Source organism: Siniperca chuatsi, linkage group LG10, assembly GCF_020085105.1.
Source record: "Siniperca chuatsi isolate FFG_IHB_CAS linkage group LG10, ASM2008510v1, whole genome shotgun sequence".
Lineage (NCBI taxonomy): Eukaryota > Metazoa > Chordata > Actinopteri > Centrarchiformes > Sinipercidae > Siniperca > Siniperca chuatsi.
The window spans coordinates 13,262,607-13,277,712 of NC_058051.1; the positions used below are offsets into that span (position 1 = coordinate 13,262,607).

General features: G+C 39.4%; 1 protein-coding gene across 1 annotated transcript in view; it reads right to left on the reverse strand.

The window, feature by feature from the left end:
• Positions 1-2,350: 2,350 nt before the first annotated feature.
• The window catches only part of LOC122882962 (thymocyte selection-associated high mobility group box protein TOX-like), a 77,598-nt gene continuing 64,842 nt past the window's right edge, over positions 2,351-15,106 (reverse strand). The window contains 5 exon segments of the mRNA XM_044210963.1: positions 2,351-3,980; positions 4,931-5,070; positions 5,675-6,073; positions 8,032-8,112; positions 10,571-10,801. Coding sequence (XP_044066898.1) covers positions 3,938-3,980; positions 4,931-5,070; positions 5,675-6,073; positions 8,032-8,112; positions 10,571-10,801 — 894 coding nt within the window. The 3' untranslated portion in view covers positions 2,351-3,937.

The following is a 15,106-nucleotide window of genomic DNA, read 5'->3' on the forward strand; positions in this document are numbered from 1 at the left end:
TGCAGCGTGTATCCTAATATACTTGCATCAGTTAACAAAAGGCCAGCCCCAGCCTCTCTGCAGATAACAGTTTCAAATAGAACGAGCAATCCCAAAACACAAGATAGCTTCTATCCAAATGAGGATGTTTCACAAGCACGATTTTCTCCAAATGTTGTCTAACAGCGTTATCGTCTCAGCCATCAAGTGTTTGGCTAGTGATCTGTATGAAATGCTCTGTCCTTTCTTGTTTGTCTTGTCTTGTTTGTTGGCTGTCAGACAATGAGGCTGCTGATGCCTGTGCTGTCAGGAGAGTTCATATCCGTCTGAAGAGGAAATGAGAGTGTCTGATGGCTACTGATGAACCCAGTATCAGAGTTGCTGGAGACAATATTAGCGATGGGAGATTGGACAGGCAAGGAGCCAATATTGCACAAGTGACGTATAGGGTATTTTGATACCTTCTGCAAAAAGGGAGGGCATCAAATAGGGACTTGACCAGTTCATTTAGTTTGTAGAATAATAAATCAGCACATGCACTATTGTAAAGCCCTGCTCCAGTGAAGTCAAATCTAATATTCTAAGGACTGTGGGACATTTGTTATTGTCATAGAAAGTACACATAAAAAACTGATCTGAAAGGTAATTTCACAAAGCGGGAGTTAGTCCGATAACATTAAAACATATTTAAGTTTTGTTTGTTATTAGCAATCCTTAATATGCAACATGCAGGTTTTTAAATTTGTTTTACAGATTTAAATAACTGTCGCACATATCATTTTTCACAGTTTCCTGGTTAGCTTCCTGCTTTGTGAAATAACCCCTGGACAAAACTATATCTGCATGGAGTTGCAATTATATACAACTAGCTGAAGTCAACTTCACAGTGAAACACATCATCAACATCGATTTGACTGAGCCTCTGAGGTCTATTTTTCATAAATGAAATAGAATAAATTCACTTGTCTCCTGAGCATTTGACTTACATGAATGGTCTTGAAACAAAAGAATAAATATAAAACGAAAAGAAATTGACAAAAAATTCTTTACATGAAATTTTAAAATCTTTTTTACTTTACTTCAGACTAAATGATTTTTGCACTGTTGAGCAGCCTTAAAATGAGAATAAACATAGTGAGAATCCTACAGATCAGGATATTGTTGCGTTTTCTCTTTATGTATCTATTATTTTTAATTTCTGAAATATATACAATGTAGATGTTGGCATTAGGTTTAATTGCTTTTGATAGAACCAGAGACTTACCGACAGCACTAGATGTCACCAGCAGATGGAGATAGAGGAACATCTATAAGAGATGGTAAAACAGCAGCGCAGTCCAATCTGCTTTATTGCTGTCATACAGTTGTAATCAGCCATAAGTGTTTGTATATAAAACAACATCTGTCTTTAAAGCTATGTGCAGTGTGAAATCTTTCATTTTTCCTCATTTGTTGGCATTTGAAGGATATTCTGCTCTCATCTGCTCACAAATTTAACTTTTCGAGTTTGTGTCTTAACTTTTTAATTGATTTTTTAAGGGTACTTTGGCTGAGAGCAATGCAATCTTTTTTCCTGTTCACACTCACACAGTTACACACATTCACATCTGGAAGCTGCCAAGCAGAACCACAGTTGTGGGATAAGGGCTTTGCTCAAGGGCACCTCTGTGGTGGTAATGATGGTGAGGCAATGGCCTTTGATGTCCTTTATTGTCATTAAAACATATCAGTATTACACTTCACCAACAGTCTGTCTAAAGTCACTGAAAAACAATGTGGTAAGTTTTATGAATCAGCTCTAGGGGGCACTGCATCATCATCATCATGGAGAAAGAAAGAGAGAGAGAGAGAGAGAGAGAGAGAGAGAGAGGAGGGGGAGGGATGATAGATTCCATTTCTATTCTACTTTTAATCCAACTGTGAAATTCATAAGTAAAAGGCAGTCCATTTTTTTCTTCTCAGGTAGTTCTCTGAAAGACCGTGTACTGCTACAGTAAGTTTCATCATCACACCTTTACCAAGAAACATGACCAGCGGGCAGAAATGTGCTTGATATTGATCATGTCTGGATTAAAAAAAAAAGAAAAAGAAAGAAAAAACTATGAAAAGGTTCAAGTTCATTAAAAGAAGATAAACTGAGCCTAAACTCCTCACCTATAATGTGACAGGAGTCACATTCACTTTTCTACAACATTAAAGATAATTCTCCAAATTAACCTCAGACACATGCAGGGGAATGCAAAGTTATGTTTATAGGCTATGGCAGCTATCAGGTGCCACTCATCAAATTACTAATGAATGTGTTGGGACTCAGTAATGTAAACCACTGCAAACCAAACAATCAAAAATAAGTAGAGACATGCACATCCACTTCTCCACTTTAAACATTTTATTACAGACAAAAGAAAACAAAAGAAGTATTTGTGACACAAAAGGAATCTAATGCTGGTACACCGGTGTTGCACCAACAACAATTTCTGAAAAAATAGTTATTATTCTAATAATCATGGTGTTTGATCAATAATAATAATAATAATAATAATAATAATAATGCACCCTGATAAAATAAGCCAAAATGTTACTTCATATCATTCATAAATAGATGTGAATCCTGCAACCAAATTAAATAGAATGACCATATTGTAAAACATATGATATTCAACAAAACAAAATGGGTTCTCTCATCACTGGCTTTACAAATTAAAGAAGTACATTTGGCAGGTTTATACACAAAATTAAAATATCTACCCCCATGACTGTTCCTCCAAAACGCAAATCCTGCTACAGTGAAAAACAAAATATCTTCAGAATTTTTTTTTCTTCACAAAAAATGATAAAGATGAGTTCAACACAATTCTAAAACACCTAATAAAACTAGTCAAAAACTTTAAAACCCACTGTTATGTTTTTTTTCTTTAGTAACATTTCACATTTAGCAACTTTTTTTTATTCACCTGTACAAGTGGTGTCGGGACTAAGGGGAGGTGGGCGGGGTTACAGGTGGGGGCGGCCCTTATTGACCAAGAGGAGGAGGAGCTAAAAGGAGAGGTATCAACCTTTGACCTCTACAGTTCTGTAACGTCCTGAGGCCATGTGAAGAGAGTGACACTCTCTATCAGAGCTCCGCCAGTTAAAGAAGAAAAGGAGCGTTTTTCAGTCTTTGCTTTTCTCTCTCGTTTGGAGAGAAACAAGACCAGTGAACACAGTTTCAACACAACTTTTAGTGTGTGTATTCCCTCACTGAATCCGCCTGCACGAAAATCACATAACCAAACAAAAAGAATGTTAAAAAAAGAAAGCAAGGGACTGCAGCTAAATACACACATAAGAGGGTTCCATTTTGGTGATATTTACAATCACTCTGTGAGAAAGAAAGGAAATGAGGAGTCCTTTACTAGGGGCAAGGATGATTTACAAATGTCTTAAGTGTTTGTGACTATCTTCATTAACATTTTGCTTTGCTTTCAATCAGTCGGGGTGTTTCAGTCTGTCCTGAAGTACATCCACCCCAGCTGAGGTGACTATATTCTAGTTTCCTGCATTAGCTTTTCTACCCAAGATCCCTATACTTTGAGTATGCTTAGAGCATGTCATCTCCCCAATGAGGGCAGTCCATGGCAAACACAGAGTAATGGAGTGAAGAGGAGAGAAAGCATCTTTAAAAAATTCAAAACAAAATGAGAAGACTTTTTTTTTTTTTTTTGGTCTTCATTTTCAGTATGTTGGCATGAGCTTAAAGCTCACTGCCCCCGCAAAAAAATGAAAAAGAAAAAATGCAAGAGAAGTGCCTCAGGCTTCTGGCCGATCTAAGTGCTTGGCAAATAGGTGAAGTTACTGTAGCAGTCTTTGGGATTTTTTAAATCCGTCACAAAAAAAGAAAACAAAATGGTGTACATCGATGACGTTGTTGTTATGTTGGAAAGCTCCCTGGAGTCTGACATTTGGAGGTCTTTCAACTTCAAGTGAGGTAGAGAGGCTTGTCCCGAGCTCCCATGCCACTGCTGAGGAAGAAGAAACTTTATTAATGTATGGTTGGATACATGTGAATACAATGATGTTCTGACTAGATGTAATTTCTCTTTATACTATATTTCACCAGGAAAGTCTAGTGAGCTTATGAAATCTTTTCAAGGAAGACCTGGCTAAGAAAGCGGCTCCAAAACAAACATAAAAGCTGTCAACAAACAACAGACATCAATCAGTATAAAGAAAAATACAAACGTCAGAATTGGCAGATGGTACTTGAAATGTCAAATACAAAGTCTGTTCTCCAGTTATCTTTACTGACACACTGAAATAATTTAGTACCCTCCAAAACTCCAAAGTACAATGATCTGACACTGAGGGAGAATGTTTTAAGCAAAGACTCAATCTACTTCAAAGAGCATCAAACATGATTTGACCGAGGCGTGATCCCATTTGACATACAGATGAATCAGCTCTAAATACAGGAGATACTGACACCCAGCTCTGCTGCCTCTCAGAATAGCAACACAAAGTTTCAATTGTGAGACAAAACAACATTCATCTTGTACCTGCTTAAATAGCTTGATTCAATAAGGCAATGTGTGCTGAGCGAAACACAGGGAAACTTAATTGGATGTCACACTTTTTCCAAGCTTGGTAATAGCATTGTTCTACTGCTGCATTACTCATTTCAATTTCAAGGAGATGCTTTGCTTTAGCAGGGAAATCACAGTTTATGATTAATACAGTCTGAATCTCTGAATGTGACAGTGAAGTGGTTTAAAGCAACTCATTTGGAAAAAGAGTAACTGTTAGACAGCTACTCTCTCTATTCTGAACAATTAAATGTCCTGGATTGGATTTACAGAGGCAACATATTTTCATGGCTAACTGGATGTGATTTCGTCTTGTCTAGCCATCATATCCTTCACACAACATTCACTACTACCATAACACAATATGGTGACTGATGTGATGAGCTCACCCGCAGTGGTTGGGTCCACAGTCCCTGTTGCAGTACTCACTGTCCCAGTCAGGATTCTGACCGTGCACTGGGTTAGGGGCCCCTGGAGACTGTGAGCCCCCCACACTGTTCTGGTAATCAGCCTGAATATGGGAGAATCCCTGTAGATCGGAGAAGAGGAGAGGAGAGAGGAAAATAGGTTATATTGTCCCAGCTTTGAGATGGCCAGCCATGTAGAGTTTGCTGAGCCATGATACTGTTTGAGGCCAAATGTTGTCAGTGGTCTTTATCAGTTGCTCCTGAGCTTAGTGAATGGGGAACAGGAATACCACTTTTTTTCTCTCTCACCATTTACTCTCATTTCTTGGTGAAAATGGATCTCAAAATCACACTTCTTACACCGACATGACAACTACCTGCTAAAAGTGTGATTGAGGTCTGTTATACAATACAATGAGATCGAATTTCCCCTTTGTAAAATAGGAGTAACTGATAAAAACATTGGATGACATCCAATGGCTGTATCATAGCCAGAGAAGCAATACTGCCCGAGGGTCTGTGAAATATTAACTTTTTTTAAGTGTAATAAATATATAACAGTAATTATCAATAATTTAAAATAATTAGTCATGTGATTACAGGTGATAATATCTGTACATTCTGCACACATTTTTAAAAGGTGATTATATGAGGAGCTTTAGAAGATGTACGTATGTGTTTCATCATATTTCATGTTTCACAGATTTTAATAATGGCCAAACCAACCTGTTGGCTGAGAGGAGGGGAATGCAGTGGCGCCTGGAGCCCCATTTGGTGTGAGATGATTGGCTGCGACTGCTGCATGCGGATTGGCTGGTTGAGCAGGGAGCTCTGATGCAGGGAGAGCTGGGCGTGGGGGTGCAGAGGTGGGCTCATCTGGAAGGGAGCTGGGGGAGAGGCACTCATGCTGGGCGGCAGCATCTGGGATTGGCTGAGGGTCTGGGCCAGGGTGTGGCGGGGTGGCCCGGCGTAGCTCTGGAGGTCCGACAGGGGGAAGGAGCCCGGTGGGCCCAGGTAGGGTGAGGAGGGCTGGGGGGGCACACTGTACAGGGGCTGCTTTGAGGGCATCAGGTGGGAGGTCTGGTTGGTCTGCTGGGCACTTTTTGGTTCAGGGTCATTGTATGTCTGTGGATGAATAAAACAGAATTTTAATAAGATAACTAAGTCTTTGGAACCTGAAACCCTCAACACGTCACAATAACACATCAATCATCATTCAACAAGCTGTGATCACAACATCTCCTCTCTCCTTTTTGCCCTGATCTGTGTCTTAAAGGGAGATTCTGTTATTTGTCAACCTGGGTCTTATTATATGGCAGGTAAGTCAGCCAAGTTGAAAAGGAAGTGTATTGCTATGCTATGCTGTTTGCTACAACAGTTGCAGGGATTTCCAGGGGACTACTTTCTGTCTTTACTTTTTGTAGGACTCACAGTCAAGGTTTTAAAGGAATAGTTTGGGAAATACGCTTATTCTCTTTCTTGCTGAGGGTTAGATGAGAATATTTACAGAGCCAGGCTAGCTGTTTCCCCTTGTTTCCAGTTTTATGCTAAGCTAAGCGTCTCTTGGCTTCAGCTTCATATTAAACTGACAGACATGAGAGTGGTTTCAAGTGTATTTCCCAAAACGTTTGACTATTCCTGTAAGATTATGTTAAATTTACTGTAGGTTTTTTAGGAGTCTGCATTTCCCAAATCTCTACAGCAGAGGTGGTGAGTGAAATGTTATCATGACGAATAGTCATAATTGACAGATATTTGTGAATAACACCCAGGTTGACAAATACCAGACTTTCCCCTTAAACCTTTTCCCATTGCCTTCCTTTCCTGGTCGATTCTGTCCAAAGTCTCAGTTGACGCTCAAAGCGTCTAACAGCAAATCTTTTTCAGCATATTGATGATCACTGTGTAATGAGACTGTATATATTTAATTTCAGTCTATCCTTGGCTTGACAGCATTCACTATATATTTCGCACTACTTCACACATATGTAGACAGGCTGACAGACGGGGAAACAGGGTCGAGGTTGAAAAGGCATGCAGTGCTTTAAAGGAAAACACCAAACTCCACCAAAATCACCAAAACTTGACCTTTCTCATTTTGGTTAGTATCACTCTGAGTAGGTGCAGCACCCACAAAATACCCCACCTCCACCCCTCCCCACCCTCTCCAGGCCCCTATGATGAGCTGTCAGATAGCTCATCTCCAGCCATCAGTGTTGATTAGAAGGTAATGGAGCCCATTTGTATGAATAGAGCTTGGGCCGAGGTAATGATCAATAGACACCTTGACAGATAGATGGGAAAAGGGGAGGGACACACAATCACACTCACACGCACACACATATATGCAGGAGACCAGCCAGAGAAATGAGGCTGTTTGCCTGCAGAACAAATGGAATGACAAAAGGAATCTTCCCAACACTACATTGTGTGTTGTTAATACAAGAAGGCACTAAACAATGCAATCCACAGCCCTCCTCCTTGCCTTTCTTTATTCCCCGTGCTACTATGCTGGTGTATACAAGACGCCATCATTCACTGGGCAAAAGGGATGTCATAGATCTGAATTAGCAGGAAGGTGTCAGAGGTGGAAACCGCAGCAAAGCCTGTGATTGCTTGCGTTAATTTGTACTTCCTGTTGTAGATGATTAGATGGAGGAAATCGATGATCTAATGCATGACACAGGTGTCTGTCAGTGTAAGATAAATTTAGGGTTTGTATTTTCTAAAATTACATATAAAACAGACTTAAACCTGATATCGTGTATAGCACATGAGACAGCAATCATTTTCTATCCTCCATTCGAAATAGATGTTATGGCCATATGCTTGTGCACTCCAATTGGCTGACCCTTCCCCCAACTATATCACCATACCAACTACAATCCCCAACCCCCAACATCTGCACCCTATGGAAATCAGGTATTGTTCCAAATATGGCCTGCTCTTTTTGCATCAGATGCCCCCACCCTCTCCACCACCACCACCACCTCATCCCAAGGAAGCCCCGCCCAGCCCATTAGCAGGGATTTTCCATCCAATCCATCATCAGTCTTAGCCAGGGCCTGTGTCATAAGCGTTACCTTGGAAACCAGACTGGCACGGTACGCGGCCAAGGCTTTCAGGTACTCTTTCTTAGCCGCCTCGGTTTTCCTCTTGTATGCCTGTGGAAAAAAAAAAAATCAAAACAAGAGGCATTGGGTGAGAGGAGAAGTTGACATGCTCATAAATGTGTAGACACACATGTCTGTCTGTCAATACACACACACACACGCTTTTTATCTTAACACTTTCGTAAACACACACACACACACACACACACACACACACACACACACACACACACACACACACACACACACAGAGATCCTTAATGTTTCCCTTTCCATCAGAGCCAATGGTACAGAACACCTCTATTTCCTCATCACAGCACTAAAACTCATCTCAATGTGTCTCCCACTATTGTAGCAACACATTATTTCCATTCCAATCCACCTAGAGAAATGAACTGTAACTTCTCTCTCTCTCTCTCTCTCTCTCCTTTTAGCTCCACAATAACACTCCTATCAGCATACTGACATTAGTGATACACCAGAATGGTTGTTGTCATTTGGCACATTAGGATGCGCCTATGTATGAGCTTTGTTTGAAACTACCTTCCATATTGTTACAGTGATGTACGAACCTCTGTTTTCATACAACTAACTGCAGCTGCTGTGTTTGAATGAATTTGGTGTGTTTGCATAAAGAATGTGGGTTTATGAGTGCATATGGATGTGTGTTCTTGAACGCAGGTATTGTCTGTGTAGGGTGTAGCAGAGTGTCTGAAAATAGGGCTATTAGCTATAATGGCTATAGGCAAAATCACGTCTTTTATGCAAAACAAAAAGGAGAGAGAAGCATGTTTGTCAGTAGAAAACCAAAGTATTTATGCTTTGTGTTTGTTATGTAGGGCTGGGTATTGAAATTTTTTATACTAGTGCCAATGCGAGCACTGGTACTCATACCAGTATGAATTATTTTATCAATACCTTACTCTGAGAAATATAAATATATTTTATCTACCAAACCCTTCTTTCATTTAGCAAAAGGAATCCAAATATCTCAAATGTTAAATGTTGTCTAAACACAAGCAGCTGTACAAGAACTTTGCCTGAATGAAATAGTGTAAAACTGGCAAAATTTTGATTTAAATCAGGAAATATCAACGAATAAGTAATTACACTTGACGGTTTTCGATAGTTGGTGCTATGGACACATTTAATCAGTACCAAAAAAGCACAGAGCTTCAATACCCAGTCCTATTAATGTGTGCTTGATGTACATGACACAGAACTGATGTGCCACACCAAAAAGAAACAGTTTGGAAAATATGGTGCCTATAAATACACATCATTATGCTAGAACATTGTCTTTACACAGTATCCTCTCTTAAAAGTAAACCGTCTTCATCCCAAGAGAATTGCTAATAGCAAAAGAAGCTAACAAGTCTGGTTTCTCTTGGAGTTGAATACCCATAAGACAAAACATCATGACCTCCTATAACTCTGTCATCATTAGCATTTCCTACTTATTACTGCTGAGCTGGAGATGACGCTAAATAGCAACAAAAACAATAGACTACTCTTCCTGGATAGCCGAGATGCCCTTCAGCTAAATCCAAGGACGAGACGATATTGAGGGGGGGATCACTAATTCTGTATTCTAGGCAGGATCAAAATAGCAGGCGAGCGATATAAATAAAGAGAGTGGAAATGAGAACTTCACACATCCATGCTTGTCAGAGGGCCAATGAAGATGCATGGTGTTTAGGCATCAGCTATTGAGGCTGGAGGGACACAGGAAGTGTGGACCATACCTGGGCCTGGAGCTTTGTGGGAGTTTTGTTTTGGCAAAGAAAATGATTCAATTATTCCACTATATTTTTGGAAATCCTTTTTAGTTTTGTTGGACACTACACTGGTTGTGTATTCATATCTGATTGTTTGCTTTTGCAGAGGTGCACTAGCACGTGGGTATGAGTGTATTTACACTCCCACTGCATAACATATCTCCCCAGGTACTTTTATATTTTTCCCATATTGACCATTTCTTGCCTGTAAAATGTCCAACTTGGTTAGTCTCAAACTGTTTTACAGCTGCAGTTGCACAGAATACTCCCCCATCCTTCCCCTTCCTTTTGCTAGAATTAAATTTAGAAAGAAAATCATTTTTATGAGAGTCAGGGGAGTGGGGATAAACGGATGGATTATCTTTAGAAAGAGAAGAACTAGCTCATTAAGGTGAACTGTATCTCACAGCAATGTTCTGGTAATTACACAGCACATAATGCCAGGGAAAGGCTGCTCGCCTGCTGCAGCAGACATGCCATCTACTGGTTGGACCAGAATGTGTGCATGTGACTGTATATGTGTCTGTGTTTGTGTCAATGTATGTGTATGTACATGTGCACGTATTCCTTTGTGTGTCACTCCCTGTGTAAGCATAGAAAATATATGTAAAAGTTTACATACATTACTATACAAAACAGTCTCTTCTTTTCATCAATTTTGCAACAATGTTCAATGTATCTGTTAGAGATTCCTGTGTTTCCCCATCCACCAGACTTGCACATTTTTGTACCTGCTTCTGTTCCTCTCCTAGGCTGTCCCACATGGAGGCCACAATCTTGGAGACGTCCCCGAAGGTGGCGTTGGGGTTTTGGCCCTTGATGGCCGCCTGGGTGTCTCTGAAGAAGAGCGCATAGGCCGACACAGGTTTCTGTGGCTCATTGGGGTCCTTCTTCTTTTTCTTCTTTTGAGGTTTGGGTTTGGGCTTCATCATTTCTGCTGAGGCCCGCTTCTCACTGCTTATCTGGAGGCAGCAAGAGGGATGGAGAGGGAGGGACAGACGAGAGAAAACGAGACAAAGACATTGCTGGTCATAAATCAGTTGATGAAAATAACGCTTTTGCTGCAGCTACTACAGAAAGAAGCTTAAGGAGTCTTTCAGTATGCCGTGTATTTATGGGCATGATGCATTGACTGGACACGATACTCTAGATTTTCTCAAGGTTTAATATATATATATTTAAAAACTTCAGCATTAACCACTGTGCACATGACGCTTAGCATAACATTTAATAAACATTGGACAGAGGGTGAAAGCAGTAGTTCTGTGAAAAGCAGCCGCGGCTTGTTCTGAGAAGAGAAAACAGATCAATTTACGGACATGGGCGAATGAAGACTAACAGGACGTCAGTGAGACATGTTAGCCTCTGGGGTGTTGGAGGGGGGTAGGGAGGTGTGGTTCAGGAGAAACTGGACAAACATGGGATAGGGGAGAGAGAGGCTTGGGCTAATTAAAATCTCATTGGTAGCAGTTCCACTTGGTTTCACATTGGTACTACTTTATCAGTTGTTAAATCCCTGAATTCATGGATGTTTTCTGATTTTCTTTCAATCTTTATTTTGTCTCATTCTCATTTTGTCTTCATGTAGATCACAACAAATTAAATTCCACTTTCTGAAACCATAAAAAAAATAGGATTAAATCTATATTTTTCATAGGATGTACCCAGTTGGTTTGTCAACAATAATACACTGCAATCTAACTCCATTTTCAGGAGGCAAAAACTGCTCACATCTGTGTGATGTACTCAATCCAACACACATGAATACATTTTCATTTTCCGTGCAGGGCTTTGACGGGGAGTCAAATCCAGGTCACCTGATCCTGGTTGTGATTCTATATGGAAATTGCCTTCTTTGCTGAGGAGAGAACACATCAAGCACGGGAGAGAGAAGGAGAGGAAGGGAGTCGGGAGTGAGAGAGAGAAAGATAAGGAGAAAGAGAGAGAAGAGGTGCAGCTGAGGGAGGATGGCGAGGAAGAAGTGATGGCTTGATGTTGCCATTAGTATCAGTGGAACATCAGTTAACCTGATTTCTTGGTTGCTATGAAGGCAGGAAAAAACAATCCAATTTCCATCAATATAACAGAAGATATAATGACATGCTGAATATATAATGATATACATTGGTATTATGTCAAATGAAGGATGTTTATGTGCACTATTTACGGTTGAGGGGTCATGGAGAGTTACTCAAATGTTGTTAGGGGCTTTGAGTGAAGTGAGAGTGAAGTCTTTTTTATTTTTTTGGCAAAGAAAGCCCATCTCCAAGCCAAGGTTCCTATTTCATCAGGTTGCATTTTAGACATATTAAACAGCTTTGAAAGTTTTCTTTCATGATCCACTGATCCTGGGTTTCAGTGTTAAAACTCTGCAGGGGGGAGAACAAACCATAAAAAAGATTTGTCCCTGCGCGAGTATCAAACAGCAACTTGAGGACATTTAAAGACGTTCACATCCATCTAATGCATACTTATCACTGGATTAAGCAACAGCAATGTTTTCCCCTTTAACTGTCAATTGGAAAGCAGGAAATGACTGCCTTTGAAAATTGTATTGTTTCGGCAAAGCATTTGCAGCCAAACAACTCACTGTATTCCACACAGCATGAAATTAACTAATCAAAATTCAAGGTCCAGGAGCACATTTGGCAGCTAAAGAAAAACTTCAAAATGGCTTTTGTGGTGTGCGGAAATTAATGGATGTTCTCATTCAGGGTGATGTTAAAGTATTGCTTGTCTATTTCACAGCTTACAGGTAATATTCTTTTTTTGTGTGTGTGTGTGAGTACGCCTGGTTTCATTAAAAAATAATCATCCCTCACTTTTAGGCAATGAGGCAGAAGACAGGCATTTGAAACGACATCTGTTCCACCCAAGCCTTTGAAGTGAAAATAGAATAAACTGAAGGTAGAGCTAATGGAATGACAAAATAGAAAAAAAGAAGGCTAAATAATCTCTAGGAAAATGTACATGTATTCACACAGAGGAAAGAGCGATGACACTCAACAACTTGCAGCTACATGCAATCAACCAGGAGAACAAGGTTCATATTCTTTAATTTCTTTATTTATTTTCCTCTCTTATTGTACGAGATTCATGTTTATGAACCTATAGGAGGCCGAGAGAGGAAGATGAATTATCAATGAAACGGAAAGACTGAAAAGAATACAGATGAAAAATGAATGAAGATGGCTCAACATACCTCTAAGAAGAGTAGAATAAACCAAAACTCACTACACTATATAGTAATAGCGTTACAGGACAAATCCACATTTAGATACTTTGTTAGGTACAGAATCAATCTGGGATCTTTAATTTGTTTTCATTTTCCCTCTTCACTGCACAAAGGCCAATTAAAAAAGTCATAATAATGTATTTTAGGATGATTATATCTTTTCTTTTAATCTTAAAAAAAAATATTGCCAAGAAACATTTACATTAGAATATTAAACTTGTGTACAATCTATTTCTGGGCTAACAAGAAACAAGAGCAAAAAGTGAATTGCTGGCTGTCACACTCATATCCCAAACATCTAATAAGAGAAAACTACAAAGCCATGTAGTTTCAAGAAGCAGACAGACAAAATGTATATATCTACAGTATGCGTAATAATTCTAGCATTCGTCACACTAAAAAGAAAAATAATCTTTTCGAGATCCTTTATCTTGAATTTCTAAAGTTTTACTGTTTATATCAAGTCATTTTTTTAATTTACTAATTTCTAGGTCAAATTGTGTTTTACAATTACAGTTACCTTTGTTTCTTCCTCTTTCCCTTAATCACAAGCATTTTCATCAGAGTGGTTTTACTTGCTGGCTTTACAAGTTATTTAGAGTGGATAAACAAATATCCACCACGTATCCACTATACAAGATCAAGCTTATTTTCCTCGGTTCTCTCATTCAGGTGTAGAGAACAGTAATGATTATGACAAATGTTGTTGTCACTTGAGAAAAAGGTAGAGTCACATCCTTTATTCATAGCGCAACATCTTGTGGCTGCACTGCATTCTGGTCTATTTTCTGATACTGTCAGTGGAGAGATTGGTATCTAGTCCTCTTCTACGATGGATTTCTCCCTGTGTGACTGTAGCAAAATGGTGAGTTTGTAAAGTAGGATCCTGACGTTTACCATTCGTATTTTAGACGGTTGGACATTTATCTGCGTTCTTGCACCACTGTAGTTGTCCTGGAGATATCGTGATGTGACAAGATGTAATTTGGTCTACGTTTGGCCAGACATCCACAGTAATAGGAAAAGTACTGGATCACAATGTGCAAGCTGCGTTGCTTATAGGAATTTTCTCCAAATTTGAAATACCCAGTTCCCTATATTTTTCAAAGTTCAAGCCATCAAAAAATATATTTGAATCTAGAAAAATCCCTTTAGCTTCCAAGTCACAGAGGAACAGGCCATAACTAATATTCACTATTTCAATTATAATACTGAGTGCCAGATGAGTCGGCAGGGTGAGGTAGATTCTGTGTGGTCACACCAATAACATAAACTGCAGCGAGCATGTGCAGAGGTCTGCTTTAGGTCGTTGTCCTCTTCTGCTTCTCCTGCTCTCCTTCTACTTTAACTGTCACTTGCAAGCCAAACCAGAGACGTGTTTTGGGTAAAAACTGGCAATGAAGATGCATTAACAGGCTAATCCTAACATTTCCATCTGATAGAAAAGATGTGCAAAGGGCGACACAACAGGAAAAAATGTTTCAAAGGACCATTTACAGACCGTGTACTTGTAGGGACATAAATACCATAGCTATACTAGTGTTGATACAATGGCTTTTTTCAATTTAAAAAAAACAACAACCCTTTTTTCAGTTAACAAAGGAATCCAAACTTCTCAAATATTAAATGTTGTCTGAACACAAGCAGCCACACAAGAACACTGCCTAAATACAATTTTGTCTAAAATTAGCAATGTTTTGATTTAAACCAGCAACTTTCTAATCAAAGAGAAAGTAACGAAGATTGTGAATCTGAGCAAATATTCGCTGCCAGTTTTCGGTACATGACAGTTTTTGATACTTAGTGCTACGTACACGTTTTGGTCCAGACCAGAAGATATAAAATGTAATTTTCTCTTTAGTTTTTGGATACTGCTTTTCTCCACCCAAGATGACACACTGTTCATTAATAGAGCAGATCACCACTGATGTTGAAAAAAAAACAAAGCCTTTTCACTTCTGCTAGCCTATATTTTAAAGACCACAGTGTAGAGACAGCCAAAAACAGCACATGGCTGTTGCTAGCTAGGTAA